This window comes from Conger conger, chromosome 19 (assembly GCF_963514075.1).
Source record: "Conger conger chromosome 19, fConCon1.1, whole genome shotgun sequence".
NCBI classification, from domain to species: Eukaryota; Metazoa; Chordata; class Actinopteri; order Anguilliformes; family Congridae; genus Conger; species Conger conger.
This window is the reverse complement of record NC_083778.1, coordinates 11,456,588-11,473,440: the sequence shown is the minus strand read 5'-3', so window position 1 is coordinate 11,473,440 and position 16,853 is coordinate 11,456,588. Positions and strand designations below refer to the sequence as shown.

At 46.0% G+C, this 16,853-nt stretch overlaps 1 protein-coding gene and 1 long non-coding RNA gene across 5 annotated transcripts in view; both read right to left on the bottom strand.

The window, feature by feature from the left end:
- Positions 1 to 2,231: 2,231 nt before the first annotated feature.
- LOC133118759 (uncharacterized) lies at positions 2,232 to 7,148 on the bottom strand. 2 transcript variants are annotated; one of them, XR_009706427.1, is made up of 4 exons: positions 7,037 to 7,148; positions 6,612 to 6,921; positions 3,038 to 3,148; positions 2,232 to 2,534 (listed from the first exon to the last, which is right to left on the bottom strand). It is a non-coding gene; the product is annotated as an uncharacterized LOC133118759 (long non-coding RNA). The 2 variants fall into 2 exon arrangements; XR_009706426.1 differs by having other exon boundaries at positions 7,014 to 7,088.
- Positions 7,149 to 13,828: 6,680 nt separating this feature from the next.
- LOC133119003 (tetraspanin-9) overlaps positions 13,829 to 16,853 on the bottom strand; it is a 165,331-nt gene continuing 162,306 nt past the window's right edge. For all 3 annotated transcript variants that reach the window (XM_061229354.1, XM_061229352.1, XM_061229353.1), the window contains one exon: positions 13,829 to 15,083. In XM_061229354.1, coding sequence (XP_061085338.1) covers positions 15,012 to 15,083 — 72 coding nt within the window. In that variant the 3' untranslated portion in view covers positions 13,829 to 15,011. The remainder of the gene's footprint in view (positions 15,084 to 16,853) is intronic.

The window sequence follows — 16,853 nt, the reverse complement described above, 5'->3', positions numbered from 1 at the left end:
TCTGCGGTGCATATGTATAGAGTCTCCTCTGTAAGGAGTTAGGTCAGTGCTGAGATGAAGCAGATAATGCTGAACTCTTCACAGATGTCTCGGGACATGGATCAATTTAGGGCAGGTTCCAGATTGTCTTAAGACGTGTTGCACTCTCAGAGGTCTTGAGACTTCTATCAGCTGTGGATCTACAAGGTCTTGTGACTTGCAACCACCTGTGGGAGATTCCAGACGGACTTACATTAGAGTAATCATCAGAATGCAAACAAGAAAGAGTGCCCAGAATTATATTGAACACAAAACTGTCTATATTAACGACAACTGAATCGCTAAACACGATGGAGGCAGTAAACCGTTAAGGATTCAGTTTGTTTACATTGACCATAATAAGGGAACACATCGCTTTGCCATAACTTCTTTAATATTGAAAAACGCATATTCAGTATCAAAATGCACAACTCTCTTCGCAACGTTGTAAACAGATAAGATACTAATAACACTTAGAAGACACAGGAGAAGACATCCACATGTCAGTATCTCAAAAGGTAAATATTTGGCGTGACGCAAACGGAAGCAGGATGTGTCACCTATAACGCGTCTCACCTGCCCCACCTATACGAAACTCGGTTCTCCACGGAAAACGGCTGAGCATCCCACCAAGTGCTTTCCATTTCCTAGGCTAAGACTGTATAACATAATATAAAAAGCCACAATTACCACAATTATTGATAATGTATTCTGATAAATTTGAGTAGTTTTCATCATATAAAAAATAAAGAACATTAAACCCAGCCCCCCTGCGACCCTCGTCAGGATAAACGGATTAAGATGTTCCAACCATTCCATTTTTTGGATTTAAGATTATAGTCTTTTGTATTTCACTGTTAGTGGTGCCCTCTATAACCCCAAGCTCCAGCATCACTGCAGGGGAATCAACGGCACCAAGCGGGTCCTCCGGGAGTGTGGGCACGACGGACTGGCTCACTCTCAGGATGTGGATCCATAACCTCCTCCAGGACGGTCCTGTGGCGCGATGACTTCCGTTAAAATACTAAACTGCTGAGAGGTGAGGGTGGACCGCTGAAAAAAACCCAAAACGGATTCGTGTCACTGTATTTGGGGCTTTTTTCATACATTGTGCGCCTCAACAAGTGAAGGTTGTTTGCCATGTGATGTATATATCATGTAGGCCTATGAGAAAATGAGTCACGCATCCAGCCGTCATTCATTGTAGATGGGTGATTCTACCACAAGGGGGCGACAATGACAAGAACATAGTGGGCGCAACCAACTGTCTAAACGCCTTGCTCCAACCACTTTGAATAAAATACTTTCACATACACAGATTATGGGTGACATAATTATTACATTTTAAATGACTGGCTGTGGTCTGTTGAAAGAAATATAAATAAACAATAGAGCAGACACCATTTTGGTTTTATAGGCGAATGTTATAACCTTGCAGCAGTTGGGGAATTTTTTTTTGACAACCAATTAAGTAAATGTTTGACTTACCTGCTTATAAACAACATTATATATTGTGTTTGTGATCTAAAATAATAGAGCACGTATAGCTATTTGTAACTTAAACATATACATCAGGAAATAATTAGTCGAACTATTATCCAACAGATTCTTTGGTAAATTTCCCGATAATACAGAGAACTGCCTTCCTAGAAAGCGCCTTCATTGCACTGCGCTGATTGGTTTTTCAGAGCACATAGTGCCACCTGCTGGTTAACCCACGTCACTTCCCCGTCAGCACAGCCTTGAGTAGTTTCGTTGACCAGGCAGGGTAGTTTGGCTGTTGGCTGCAGGGTGGTATAGTACTTCCCAACAGGCAAATGGACCATAAAATAACCACCCTACCATACATATTTAACATGAAAGACAAACCCATGTTCACAAATTATAACATTTGTTTTTCCAATAAAACACATTTCCATGGTTGAACACACACATTTTCCTTACCAAGCTTTCAAAAAAATTAACTTTTTAATAGGAAGACCATGGTTCATAAAGTACTAACATCAACATCTTGTATGTTAACATGCAGGCTGCAGTGCATACACAGCGAGTTTATATGCAGTTTCGTACATTCATTTTCTTCCATGCAGCCAAATACAATCTAATCACATTTTCTATTTCAGTCTCCAAATTCATTGGTTCATTTTTGTCCTAAATCATTGAAATCATAGTGATTACAATCTTGTGGCAAAAAAAAACAACAACAGAAAACTATTTTCCAGCTCCCACATACCACCACAGACTTCTTGCGCAGATTTCTGGGATTGATCCCGTCGTTCCCGTCACAAAAATTGCCGTCAAACCTCGCCGCTAATGTCATTGCGGATAACGGTCACGCGGCAGTCCCCAGCACGGTTTCTGAAGGCGGCTCGCCGGCGCTGCCTCCCAGAACACGGAGGTAAGAAGCGATAACGGTCGGAGCTGGGTTCCAGAGCTACCTCTTAAGCCCTTGAGCGCTCCAAACGCGCTTTCATTTGGCCAGGTGCCATGATCCCGGCGAGCAATCACTCCAGCGCCTGAAGGAATGAAGGGATAAAAGGTTTGGAGAGGACCCTAAAACCGTCATAAATCGGACGCTGCCATCCTCAACCTTTGCGACGGAATGAAACGGCTACGGCACTCGTCGCACAAGAGGCCCGAGCAATTTGTCTGACGGCCATCTAGGCACATACTACAGAAAAGAAACTTGTTCAAAAATAATGATAACAGAAAAAGCAGTTTTGCCAGTGTCACAACAGCTTTGAAGCCCGCTTAAAGATGCAGTGTGTGTGCCGTCATCCATAAACATGTATAAACGCTGCAATAACAAATGCATTAATTTCGGCCAGCTAAATGTGACAAATGTTATTACTGTCAGCGCCTATGTTCCTCAACGGCATTACATTGGGGGGAAAAAAAGGCTTCTCAATTTTTGCTGTCATTCTATTAAATACATTCTGTACTAATATGATATACTGTACTAATGAGGGCATATGTGCACACAGACATAAAGAGGGTTTGTGGCTGCAGGGAATCTTACACCAGGCTGTACATCCCATGATCCTTTGTGAGCTTCAAGGTAATTAACGATAACTCGGGTGAGATATCCAGTCTGTGGTTGTCCTCATTTCGTAGCGGGTTCTACAACAGACTGAGAGAAAAAAAGCATCAGTATATTACTGTAGCACTCTTGGAGATTTTCTGTCAAACACAAATGAAAAAAAACGTTCTTTACTCATGAATTCCGTTTCCTGCCAGAATCACACAATCACACACACTGAACCGAAGACGAACCTCTAATATAAAAACAACATTAATCAAGACAACAATTTTAAGCAATCCAAACAATAATCTCACAAGGAAGGTTATTATTTTATTTTAATCACATGTACTGGTGAAAACTGTTTGCAGTGTACGGATATTTTTTTTTGTATGTTGTAGATGCGTTATTTGTATTTATTTCATCCAGCGCAGTATGCATCCAAGACACGTCTTCGGAAAGTGTATAATGGTGCTGTCTTTTTTGTCAAGAAAGATAAATGCTGATATTCCACAGGGTTATTAAAATACAGGGTTTCTGTTCAAAAGCATTTCACTATTTACCACACAACCGATAAAGTTCTCCCCAATGCACCGTCGCGCCCCTTCGCGTTTTCTATTGATCAGCATCTCAATCATCTCAGTTGGGAGCGGAGGAGAGCTCTATTTGTGTTCCGCCTCATTAGCGTTTCGCCACGTTTCTATTCCGTAGACAGATCTCTCGCACAGTAAGCGCTGCACATAAGATGGACTCGCAGCCTGTAGATTAGATTTTAACAACTAACCAGAAAGATGCAAATTACTGAGAGAAATCACAGCTAGTGGAGCCTTGACACTTGACTCAACGTTGCCCTCCTGTGGTAAACCGTTGTCACTGCGCTCTTTGACAGACGAAGTCAAGTGACGCGCGAAAGTGATCGATGGAACTTTATACATACATATTGGAATCTGGACTGGATGACAAACTGTGCTTTAAGACTGGTGTTGATTCCTTGGTGAAAGAACTTGTGAAGTCAAAACTCAGAATTCATTTTAGATACAATGCCTGTTCTTTCTAAGGCAACAAGAAGGAAGGGATTGGCTACAACCACTTGACTACCATTTCATTTACAATGCCCTTAGTGGCAAGCTTGCCGTCTATTTCTGTTGCCTTTCCAACAGGCCCATGTCAAAATATAACCTTTGGTCATAATGATCAAATGCTTTTTACTGCACCTCAACCCAATTCAGTGTTGGGTAAAATGGCTTGGAGTTATTATATCCCATGGGGCTGGATCCATCTGCAAGAAATCTCCAAATTACACAATTATATTCCTCTTAGTCATTTTAAATCACCTACGCACTCTAAAAACGGAGAAGTGCACCTGTTTTATCTAATGTTGATGACTCCTGCGTTTGTCTCCTCTGAATATTGTCTGTTTGTCGTAGACTTATTCTGTCGGGGCTTGTCCTTATCGCACACTGCTGTATCTGAGCTGCTCTCCTCTTTCCCTGCCCAGAGCAGAGCACTGACTGAGCCTGCTCCTACAGACCGAGCCTGCTCCTACAGACCGAGCCTGCTCCTACAGACTGAGCCTGCTCCTACAGACTGAGCCTGCTCCTACAGACTGACTGAGCCCGCTCCTACAGACTGAACCACCACCTACAGACTGACTGACTGACTCTGCTCCTACTGACTGACTGACTCTGCTCCTACAGACAGACTGAGCATCCTCCGACACACTGAGCCTGCTCCTACAGACTGACTGAGCCTGATCCTACAGACTGACTAAGCCTCCTCCTACAGACTGAAACTGGCCTACAGACTGACTGGGCCTCCTCCTACAGACTGACTGAGGTCCCTCCCCAAGATGTGATTGGTTCAGCTCTGGCTCCATGCCATCCATTGGCCTTCCAACCTGTCAAACACCACAACAAGAGTCATCATCACCCCATTACAAATTCTCATTTAAAAGCATGTACGGTTCTTTTCCTGTTTATTATGTATACATGCATTATGTAATCAGTCTGTTTCTATTGCCAGCCAACAGCAGATGGACTCTGAGTCAGTTTCTGTTTAAGGTTCCTTCCTGTTACCAAGCAAGTAGATTTTCCGCATCACCGTCACCCTAGACATGTGCTTGGAGGGGTTCAGGTCGACCTCTCTGTATAGTAGCTTTGTGACAACGGCCTTTGTAAATAGCCTTCAGATAAGAATCGAATTGAATCGAATGAGTTGAGTGTTATAACGTAATTTGGACAGTTTTAATATTGCGTCTCCTAATGTTCTTATGTTTGTGGCAGGGTCGTAAATAAACGGTAAATAATAAAAAAAAGATCAATTTCAGTATCCGTCATCTGAACCAATCAAATTGACATGGAGAGATTTGATTAGTCCAGTGAATTATATTAGATTGTTGCCCAATATCTGTGGTATATGAAGCCTTGCTTGTCTAGCCAGGCATTCATTCACTTGGTTGACCCACTTGTCATCTTGATTATGTGCCTTCCTTTCATTGGCTAGCGTTTCTGTTTGTCTTATTCTCTCCATCCTCACACTTCCTAGCCACCCTGTTCTCATTTTACAAAGTTTATTGTCCAACTCTACCGTAGACACAGTAAGACAGCAGATTTACCAGCTCTGGCACTAAACTATGAAAAAAAACAAAAAAAACAGCAGACATTTTGGCTTCTTTTTTGGGGCTGTTTGATAATGAGTTACTCTTAAGTAAACACACATTTTTAAATCGGAATAGGGACCAAATATTTAATAGAAACACGGGTGTTGGAAACCATCCTGGAGGGCCGCAATGTCGAAGATTGGCTAAAGAATCCACACACATTGTTCTCAAGGCCCTAATTAGCCGCCGATTGAACGGAAACAGCAAATAATGACAGAAGCGCGCCAGGACTTCGCGTTGGACACCCCCGGAGCATAACTATTTATAGCTTGCCACATTAGCATTTCTCTTTGTGACACTTTCCTTTTATAAAAAGCCAGCTGGCAGTTCGGGGTTTGCCCGGAATAAGAGTTATTCTGTACACTGGCTTTCACTGGCACAGTATAATGTCACGGTTTTGATATTTTATTGGGCAAACTACATTTAACTGGCATGGAATATTGGAACCAATAATTAAACAGCACAGGGCACATATGCTAGTGCAGGCTTGTGCTTTTAAAAAACATATTTCTACTGCCTTGTTGGACGTATTGGATATGTTGCAAGACCATTTGCGTTCTACGTAGCTATTCCAACCATCACGGCACTCTTGCTTCTGATCCAGTATGTGGTCGCTGATTAGGATTTTGGAATAAACTTTTACTTGGAGGCCAAGTGCATGCATTGCTCCCTTTCATTTGGTTACCGCCAGAGTTATCGCACCCAACATTGGATTGTGTGATGTTTCAGTGTACACTTATCAAAGCCTCGCTGTTGTTTCCAAATTAGTTTCCCTCAGGCCGCCGTCCGTGCGTCAGTATAGACGACATTGACATACTCCGTCAGTGCGCGGAGCCCTTTTCAGGTGAATAACACACGCTACATCACGAGTGTTTTTTGTGCTGCACAGAGAGAAAAGGTTTGAGAAGGACGAACCTTTTTTGCAGGATTCATTAGCGTCCTCTTCATCTCTAAGCGCATCCGAGCCTTCCGATCTCAATGCACCTCTGATTAGAGCGGCGTGTTTTCAATCAGCCGCCACCTCGCCGAACGCGTGAGTGTCTCTCAGCAGCCTCCGTCGGACTCGGCAGATCAGACGGATGTCTTCACAACCCTGTAATTTCACTGAAAAGTGCCAGTTTCGCATTTCCCGTATCTTTCGGCTGCTGGGAAAACGATGTCTTTTACACACGGCACACGACACGGCGGAGACACATTCAAGTAATGGCATATTGGCCCATCATACCTGTATGAATAAACACAATGCATATTATTATACATTCTTTACTCATATAGCATCACTGCAATAAGAGAAAATGATTCATTCTAGCTGCTTACACCAGGCAGGACGAGTGACTTACTCCAGTGTACAACTTGTACTCATTCGCGCCTTACAACATCCGTCCACGTTGCAGTGCGGTGCCATTTTGAACTGCGGTCTGCCCTGACCTTGGCTGAATCACTCGCAGTTCGTCACTTCCTCCGATTTTCCTTTTTTTTTTGCTGACCAGTGCACTTCCGTTCTTCTTCTTTTTTTCGGATGATAACGCTGATCCCGATGCGAATGACGAGTAGTCCAACCCTTCCCCATGAATAAAGCTAAGCAGTCCCCGCTGAGAAAAACAGGTGAAGCTAGCTTTTGACCAGTTAGACCAGCTCCATACTCAACACGGTTTGATCAGCTCAAGCTAGGTTTTGAAACACCTGGTAGGTGGTATTTCAAGCTGGTCATAGCTGGATATTTCACCAGGGGTTGGTTCTTTCGCGTCCCCCAGTGCGCCTCTGTCAGACCAGGGCCGTTCCTCCATCCCAGATTTCCTGAGGAGAAGATCACTCAATATGATACGGGCCTGGAGTAGAAGGGGATTTAATGTAGTCTTGCATTGATTCTCTTGCATTGTAATTTTCTCTCTGTTGACCTATTGCGTTATCAGGTTCAACCAATGCGCGACAGGCATCAATGTTTTGCTTTTCCAATTTTCCAGCATTGCTTTGTTTGGCTACGATGTGAACAGAAGCTGTTTGCTGTTGGTGGTTGGAAACGCAGAGATTGGATACACTACACAAAAGGGTTATTTGTGTGTTTTATGTACGGGCAAGCAGTTTGGATTGTTTTTCCTTTTTTAACCTTTTGGGATAGCATTTTGTTTATTTATCAAACTTTTTTTCCCCTGTTCATCCCCTTTTGTAGTTGTGGTGGTTGCAGTTATTAAAATTTTAACATAATTATTCAGTCGTAGATATAATCCTATAGAGTCTGTGATGAGGATAATTTTTCTTGGAATAAAAGTGTTTTCACTGGCAGGATTTTTTAGGAGTGCGATATTTTTCCACAGCCAAGCTGGAAAGATGACAGAGCTACTGATTCGGGTATCCGGGCAGTGCCAAACGGGAGATTAATTACCCGTGACCCTACGAGTGGTGATTGTGTTGGCTATACGTCGGGCGTCTCCGGTGGCTAATATACAGATTCTTGTAACACAAAGATTTTTCACCTTGCTTCTCTCACTTCTGCGAAACATTCATCCACTTTCGAAATACGACTGCACTCAGATATAAATCATTCATCAATGAAGCCTCACCTTGCACCATCCGAGACAAGCCTAAGGTATAGAAAAAACAGGCTTTTGTTTTAAGAAAAAAGAGAAGAAATACAATCTCCAGCCCCCTAGTCAGTTCTGTCCTTGTACTGAAGGTAATGCTCTTTAGAGTGGACTTTGATATTGATTCTGCGGGGGGGGAAATAAAATAAAAAAAGTTTCATTTCTGTAAGAGATAATTCTTCCACCGCATTGGGGCTTATTTAAATCGCCCGTAAATGTTGACTTCGATAACGCTGGAGACTCCTTCTCCGTCTCAAGTTTGACCGGCAAATATTAAAAGCTTCATCGGTGCGCATAACTCCAGCTATAATTTCAACCCGAACATTTACCAACCCCTCCAGATGCGATGACTGACGACTTCCTCCTGTGGTCTGCTATTATTATAACCTTTAGGCCTTCCTGCTGGATTACCGTTATTAGGATTATGCGAACTCCTCGGTAACACACACACAAGTCTGGGTTCACCGGTATTGGCTTTATTTGAATTGGTGCTACTTGTACAAAGTCATCGGTACAAAGACTATAATGGGAAATCGGCACGGAAGGAAAGAAGGAAGGAAGGAATCAAGAGGAAAGCCAGGCTGGAATGTTCTGGAATCCTACGACTGTCCATGAATACATTTCAATGAGAGAACACCCCTGCAAGGAAATAAGGCGTCAGAAACACTGTACAACACAGAACAGAACATCTCTCCTCATCTCTATGGAAACACGTCCGTATCATCCGGGGCATTAGAATTTCCACCTTTTCCGATCGGAGGGCCTCGTGGAGGGAAAGAACGGTCCGACCACCTCCGTAATTGGAAAACTGACGCAGAGGACACTGGGCAGATAGGAACATAGTCTTTTGTCGCCATGACATCTGGGCGCAACTGGGCCAAAAAAAATCAACATATAACAACGCACGTATGCACTGTTAAAATATTAGCACGTTTAAAGAGACACATACTGTTATCAATAGCGATATCAACAATGCAACAGAAATAAGCATCGACAACATCATCGTTGGAAGGTTGTCAATATGCAGTGCCATTATGTTTCTGTAGCAAATTTTATTCACTGTAAATGATAACATTTTGGCAGTACCTTTGTCTCTTTTGTCTGTGTAAAGAGTACATTTAATTCAACAAAACCAACACAAGAAGGTATTGGCTTTCAGACTTGGGACAAGACTGTTACCCGGCAACAAACTAACCGAGCAGCTGAAATGTTCTCATTTTTACTCCGTGAGAGTTGACATTTTTTTTATTAAAGGTCAGGATGGTAAAAAGGAACATTTATTCCTCTCACATTCCAAAACTCAGACAAAAAAAAAATAAAAAAAAATAAACCAAATTAAATTTAATGGTTGGAGTATCATTCTTCTTTATTTCAGTGGCAGTTTCCATGATAAGTGAAGTATTTTGAAAAAAAAAAAAAAAAATCTCTTTCAAAGCAATTTATAAAATATTTCACTACAAGTTGAAATATTGTTAATCAAAATAGGTATACATTGCGAACATAAAGCTCCACATTTACAAAATTGAACAGAACACCGACAATGCTCATTGAATTAAAAAGTAAAAAAAGCATACAACCAAACATTAAAAACAATAGATATAAAACCGGTTGCCCCAAATACAAGAAAGCACCTCGATTTCCTACTTGTGTTTTTTTTTTTTTTTCACCAAAACCCTCAAAAAGCACATTTATGATACTGAAAACAGGGCCGTTATATTAATAACTTCATATCATCACGTTTCAAGTAAATCAATACTGGACAACGGCAATAACCTTGAAAGCCCTGTGAAGAAAATCTGTTCCGATTTGTTGAACAGTAAGAAGGATTTTAATGAAAAACTGAGTGAGTTTTTTTTTTCCATGACGGGCAGTTTTTGCACAATGGGCAACGGCCCACAGCCAGGAAACGGGAGTCTTTCAATCTCAAGTAGCACAAAAGAGAGGCCGCTAAAGAGAGATATTTAATATTAAGAGTTAAAAAACACAATATATTATATTTTTAACGACTCTTCCCAGCTGAAAACCGGCCAATAAAAAGCGATGAAATGAGCCCCAAACGAGTACGCGTTTCTAGATCGGCCACATTCTCATTATATTCCTAATCATAATCATAATGTGTGTTAAAGACATAACTGTGCGCTCTAAGACGGATGGCTCGCCGAGGCTCGTTTAATGAATTCCGCGGCCGTTCCTTTGAAATCTCGGGGTTTCTTGATTCAGTACAACGCAACAACACTAATGGTACCGTGTTTCCACAAAACGTTTTTCGCCTAATGCAACGAGGACACAATTAAACAATAAAATAACACTTTATATATATATTAAAAAGAAACAAAACAGAAAACAGGGACAGGTAATGTACAAAATGAAAGCGCTGCAAGGAGGAGACTGGTACTTACTTCTGTGCCCAGAAGCACCCAGAACTCCCTCAACGTTAACAGAAGGTGGTTATGAGATTCAACTGAAACTGTTTTGACAGGGGGGAACGAAATGGAAAGACTAAAACAGATTCCACTGCAAACACCAGAAGGGAGAGAACAAAAGGAGAATTTAAATGCTACGCACTCCACACTCCATATTCAGTGAAGCACTCAATTTGTTGTATATGAATGAAACTCTTTTGAGTTGTAGTACTGTCTCGTAATTGTACACGAGTTGTCGCAGACGTAGAAGGAAGGGCTCGTTTACTTCAGAAATGATGAAACGGTGAAAGCCTTGACATTCTGAAAATGTCGAACACCGAGTCAAGGCTGCCACTCAACACCCTTTATAGCGCCTCCGGTTCTGTGCTTCTCACAGAAGGCACGCCTCGTAGTGTTCAGTGCTCTATCGGTTTAACACCCGCAGTGTTCTTCAGATCCAGCCCGCTGCAGAACAAAACGGCAGGCGGAACCGGCTCTGAAGCGCGATTCGTGTACACAGCTCAGCCGAGAGAGACAGAGAGGGAGAGAGAGAGAGAGGGAGAGGGAGGGAGAGGGAGAGAGGGAGAGAGAGAGAGAGAGAGAGAGGGAGAGGGAGAGAGAGGGAGAGAGAGGCAGAGAAAGGGTGACAGTGAGAGATGGAGAGTAAGAGGGAGAGAGGGAGAGAGAGTGAGAGATAGAGACAGAGAGAGAGAGGGAGGGAGGGACAGACAAGACAAGCAGAGAGGGAAAATGGAAGGGGGAGAGATTTGGTCAGGGGATTTGGAGGAAAAAAAAAAATAAATAAAAACTGGAGACTCAAGGATTTCACCACAAATCTCTGCGCAATCCTGAGAGGTTAATGTCAGATTTACACTGAGCTGGAGTCGAAGGGCATCTTTAATCACCGAGGGGCTACAGCTGTTCCCCTCTCCGCTGACAACACGAGCTGCCAGCCCTCCAGGGAAGGCCTCCTGTGACTGCACTGGTCTCCTTCCACACCCTGCCGCAAGCCCAGCCCGGCACCACCACCTGCCTCACACAAAATGGCTTCCTCGTCTGGTACATGAAGTCACTCTCATCTCCTCCCTATCCGCGGCAGATGGCGCGCAGAGCGCTGGAGTCCCGACACCTCGTCCCAGACACGCCCCCGCACCCCCTCCCCATCTCCTCACACCGCACCCCCTCCCCATCGCCTCACACCCCTCTCAGGATGAATCCTCAGGACTAATCCACCTCTGCTCCCAATCTCCAGAGGAACCGGGCCGGCCCGACCCCTCGGTGAATGTTCTGGAATGAACGAGCCCTTCCGCCCTGTCTGAGCACGCTGACTTTACACAGAGCCTGCCACAGACTGAACCAGACACTGAGACACTGGTTTAAAGACACCCCTAACAACAGCCACTGCCCTAACAACCAATACCCAAACAACCAATACCCTAAAACCGCTGCCCTAACAACCACTGCCCTAACAACTATTGCCATAACAACGACTGCTCTCACAACCATTGCCCTAACAACCACTGCCCTAACAACCGTTGACCTAGCAGCCATTGCCCTAACAATCAATACCCGAACAACTATTGCCCTAACAACTATTGCTCTAACATCCACTGCCCTAACAACCATTACCCTAAGAACTGTTGCCCTAACAACCACTGCCCTAACAACCACTGCCCTCACAACGATTGCCCTAACAACGATTTCCCTAACAACCGTTGCCCTAGCAGTGTACTGTGTAACCTGGAGGCGTCTCTTCCCCCAGAGGAAGGCTCCCAGGACTCCGGCGCCGTGTCCTATCACACTCCGCTGAGGGCAAACGGCTCCGAGCATCGATCTGTGTTCCATCCTCATCGATCCCAGCTCTCCTTCCTGTGCGCATAGGAGCACAGAGACTCCTGCTGACTGACAGATGGGGGATGGGGGGTGGGGGGGGGTAAGGAGGTTCTAAAAGGAGAGCAGAATGGAGCCCAGGGAGGAGAAGGCAGGAGTGTCGGTGGGAGTGATTGCAGTTGTTGGGGGGGGGGGGGGAGCTTTTTGGTCCCTCCTTCTATCGCCACATGAAAGGAGACCCCCCAACATCCCCCCATCCTCACATCCTCACATCAAAAACTGCATGAAATACGAGTGGAAAGAGAGAGAGAGATGGAGGGAGAGAGGAGGATAAAAGACAGAATAGGGAGAGAGAGAGAGGGGGACAGGCAGAGAAAGGGAGACAGTGAGGGGGAGAGAGAAAGGGGTGGAAGAGAGAGAGGGGGAGAGAGAAAGAGAGAGAGGGGGGAGAGGGGGGATACAGAGAGAGAGAGAGAGGGGGAGAGATAGAGATAGAGAGAGAGAGAGAGAGGGAGAGACAGAGAGAGAGAGAGCTGAGGTCTGCAGAAAGGAAGCGCTGCAGGGCTGGGGCAGCGGATCGATGGGGAGAGGAAGAGCCCGGAGCCTCTGATTCCCCCGGCGCTCAGCACTGAGATCCATCAGCCCTGCTGCTGCAGCCAGCCTACGGCTAGCCCCGATACGGGCTTCCTGTGTGTGTACGGGCATCCTGTGTGTGTACGGGCATCCTGTGTGTGTACGGGCTTCCTGTGTGTGTACGGGCATCCTGTGTGTGTATGGGCATCCTGTGTGTACGGGCATCCTGTGTGTGTACGAGCTTCCTGTGTGTGTACGAGCTTCCTGTGTGTGTACGGGCTTCCTGTGTGTGTACGGGCATCCTGTGTGTGTACGGGCATCCTGTGTGTGTACGAGCTTCCTGTGTGTGTACGGGCATCCTGTGTGTGTATGGGCATCCTGTGTGTGTACGGGCATCCTGTGTGTGTACGGGCATCCTGTGTGTGTATGGGCATCCTGTGTGTACGGGCATCCTGTGTGTACGAGCTTCCTGTGTGTGTACGGGCATCCTGTGTGTGTACGGGCATCCTGTGTGTGTACGGGCTTCCTGTGTGTGTACGGGCATCCTGTGTGTGTACGGGCTTCCTGTGTGTGTACGGGCATCCTGTGTGTGTACGGGCATCCTGTGTGTGTACAAGCTTCCTGTGTGTGTACGGGCTTCCTGTGTGTGTACGGGCATCCTGTGTGTGTACAAGCTTCCTGTGTGTGTATGGGCATCCTGTGTGTGTATGGGCATCCTGTGTGTGTACGGGCATCCTGTGTGTACGAGCTTCCTGTGTGTGTACGGGCATCCTGTGTGTGTACGGGCATCCTGTGTGTGTACGGGCATCCTGTGTGTGTACGGGCATCCTGTGTGTGTACGGGCATCCTGTGTGTGTACGGGCATCCTGTGTGTGTACGGGCATCCTGTGTGTGTACGGGCATCCTGTGTGTGTCTGGGCATCCTGTGTGTGTACAAATACGAGCTTCCTGTGTGTGTACAAGCTTCCTGTGTGTGTATGGGCTTCCTATGTGAATACGGGCTTCCTGTGTGAATAGTACGTGTGTGTGTGTGTGTGTGTGTGTACAGCAGTCTGGGGGGAGAGGACTCAGGGGGTTAGTTCTGCCTCTCTAGTCTCAGCAGCTTCCTCAGTAACACATGAAGTATTGACCTGACCGTTGGGTGGGGGACGCTGCGGTCTCCTAGGGTCCCGAGTGAAACGGCCCTAAAGAGAGAGAGGGGCCCCAGGGGCAGGGGCCCTCCACACAGGACGTCCCCCAACACCTCCGCACAAAAAAAACACACACACATCCTACAGCGTGAGGAGACAAACACAGTCAGCCATTTTAAAAACAACAAAAAAAAAGGTTTGCGTGTTCACTTTTAAATGGCAAAGTTAAGTAGAAAAGAAAACTGTAGCATGCTATATTTTTACCTTCTGTCTTTTTACATGGGAGAGGAAGAGGGCGGGGTGTCAACGTTTGTCAAGACTAGAATCCATTTATATTGGGGGAGGCGGTGGTAGTAGGTGTTAGAATGTCAGTTCTTTTTTTTTTTTTACAAATCCCTTTTTGTCAGTGGAGGAGATTAAACGGGTAAATCCGTAGAGTCATTATTTTTCCTTCGCGCTAACGTTTAGTTTCGGAGAAAAAGAATACAAAAAGAAAGGAGTGGGGGTAGGGTAGCCGTGTAGGGTTCCTTGCCAAAAGTCGACGTTCCTTAATCTTCCCCCGGTCCAACTTCTCTTTGGCAAATAAATGGCGACTGGAAAGGGCAGGGAACCAACGTGGCACAGCGAGAGTCTGCGTGGGGCTTCTGGGACGCCTTGGGGGGGGGGGGGGGTGTGGCCAGTGATGTAAGGAGAGAGGGGGTGGGGGGGGGGTGTTCTGGGGGTGGGGTGTGTCCCCTCCACAGTCTATCCAATCGGATGGAGGGGTTCGCCCCGCTGCCTCTGCGCTCCCCGCCGGAGCTAGGCGTCGTACTTCTTCCCCGATCTGTGGATCTGCTGGAAGAGCGTCATGGAGAAGGCCATACCCAGGAGCTGCGAAACAGGAAGTGACACGGGTCAGGTTCCCCCGGAAGTGATGTCGGCACGGCCGGGGTTTCTCACAACACACAATTCAGTTATGTTCGCGTAGCCCTTTTCATGGAATGCGAAGACGCTTTGCAGGAGAGTAACAGAAGGGGGTAAACAGGAGGCCTGAAGCCCCAGATGGGGTAAACACGGGGTAAAAAACACTCCACAGTGGGGAGAAAGACCCTGAAACGGTGAGGAGAAAACAATGCCAGAGGGGACAGAATCTCAGGAGGAACAACGGCTATAGAGGGGGAGCCCATCCTCCACTGGGAGTTGTGGATTAGCTAGAATGGATATAACATAAACGTAATAAGAAATCTATCAATCAAATCCGATAGGTTGAGTTTTCATATTAAACTAGCAGGTAAAGATACAATGAAACAATGTAAACGCAAAGACTTTCGACATAGGGGCAGGGTAAATACACTTAGAGAAAAATACTTATCGACGCCTTTTGCACTGATGAAAAGCTCTAAGTGCGTGTGATGTCACGTACCCCCCCCCCCCTCCCCCCCACGCCCCACTTTCAGCCGAGAGAAGGATTTAGGAAACGCGGCACGTCCTCGCTTCCCTCCCGGCAAATTGGCTCCTCCAAACTTCCCCGGCTTTTTTCCGAGCCCGCCTTCTATCTTTTGATGGAATAATACCTGATGTATGAAGGCATTATGTCAATGAGGTAAAACCCAGATGCGGCCCCCCAAAAAAAAAGCCCCGGAAACAAGGCGCCGTCCTTTTGAAGTTTCCATTACCCAATCCCCAGGAAACGCGGAGTGCGCGCACATCAAACAGAGTCGCGGAGGCTCATCCCCGCGCCATTATCTTCCGCCGTCAGACCGGCGGCGAGCCTCCCCGTCAAAGAGGCAGGGCTGAGCGCGACGCGGCTTTGAGCCGCGCGCGGCCCCCGCAAAACTCCCGCGAAGTTGCTGACTTCCTGCGCTTTCAGAGGGAGCCGGGCGTCCTCGCAAGGATGGTAAAAAGGGAAAAAGTGTGTGTGTGTTTTTTTATTTTTTTTTATTTTTTTTATTATTATTTTTTTACTCGCACACTTTCTGAGGCGGATGAAGCACGGAGGGAACGCTTTCATTCCGAAGGAGCGCGTCTGGGTAATTCTGTACGCCTTTAAAGTTCCCGCCATTTGTTAAGTCTGTTGATCTTCCCCGCTAAGCCCTCTGCGATGATCCCGCTGTCGTAGAGGGAAGAGTCGTCAGAAGCCCTGGCTTCTTTATCGACAGCCGGCATCAACTTTTCAAGCCCTCTCTGTCAGTCAAGACGAGTGCCTGGGAAGTCTGTTCACCTGCCCCGTCTCTATGGGAACGGGAGTCCCGTCCCGAAGTTCAGGAGTCTGTCTCACCTTTTAAACACCCCCTGCTCCCTGCACCTGTATGCTGAGTGCCGTCTAATCGAGAATATGTCCTGACCAGCACTGCCCTTCCCTGTTCCTGGAGATCGACCATAGTGTAGGTTTTCATTTCAACCCTGATTTGGCATAGCTAGATATCTCACTGTTGAACGAGGTGTGCTTTGTTAGGGTTGGAGTGAAAACCTACAGGATGGTAGATCTCCAGGAACAGGGGGGACAGCCCTGCTCTAGCTGTTGAATGAGGTGTGCTCTGTTAGGGTCGGAGTGGAAACCTACAGGACAGTAGATCTCCAGGAACAGGGTTGGGCAGCCCGGTATATACAAAAACGTAACAAAAGTACAAGACACAGCCCGTTACGTTCAGTACAAGCGGT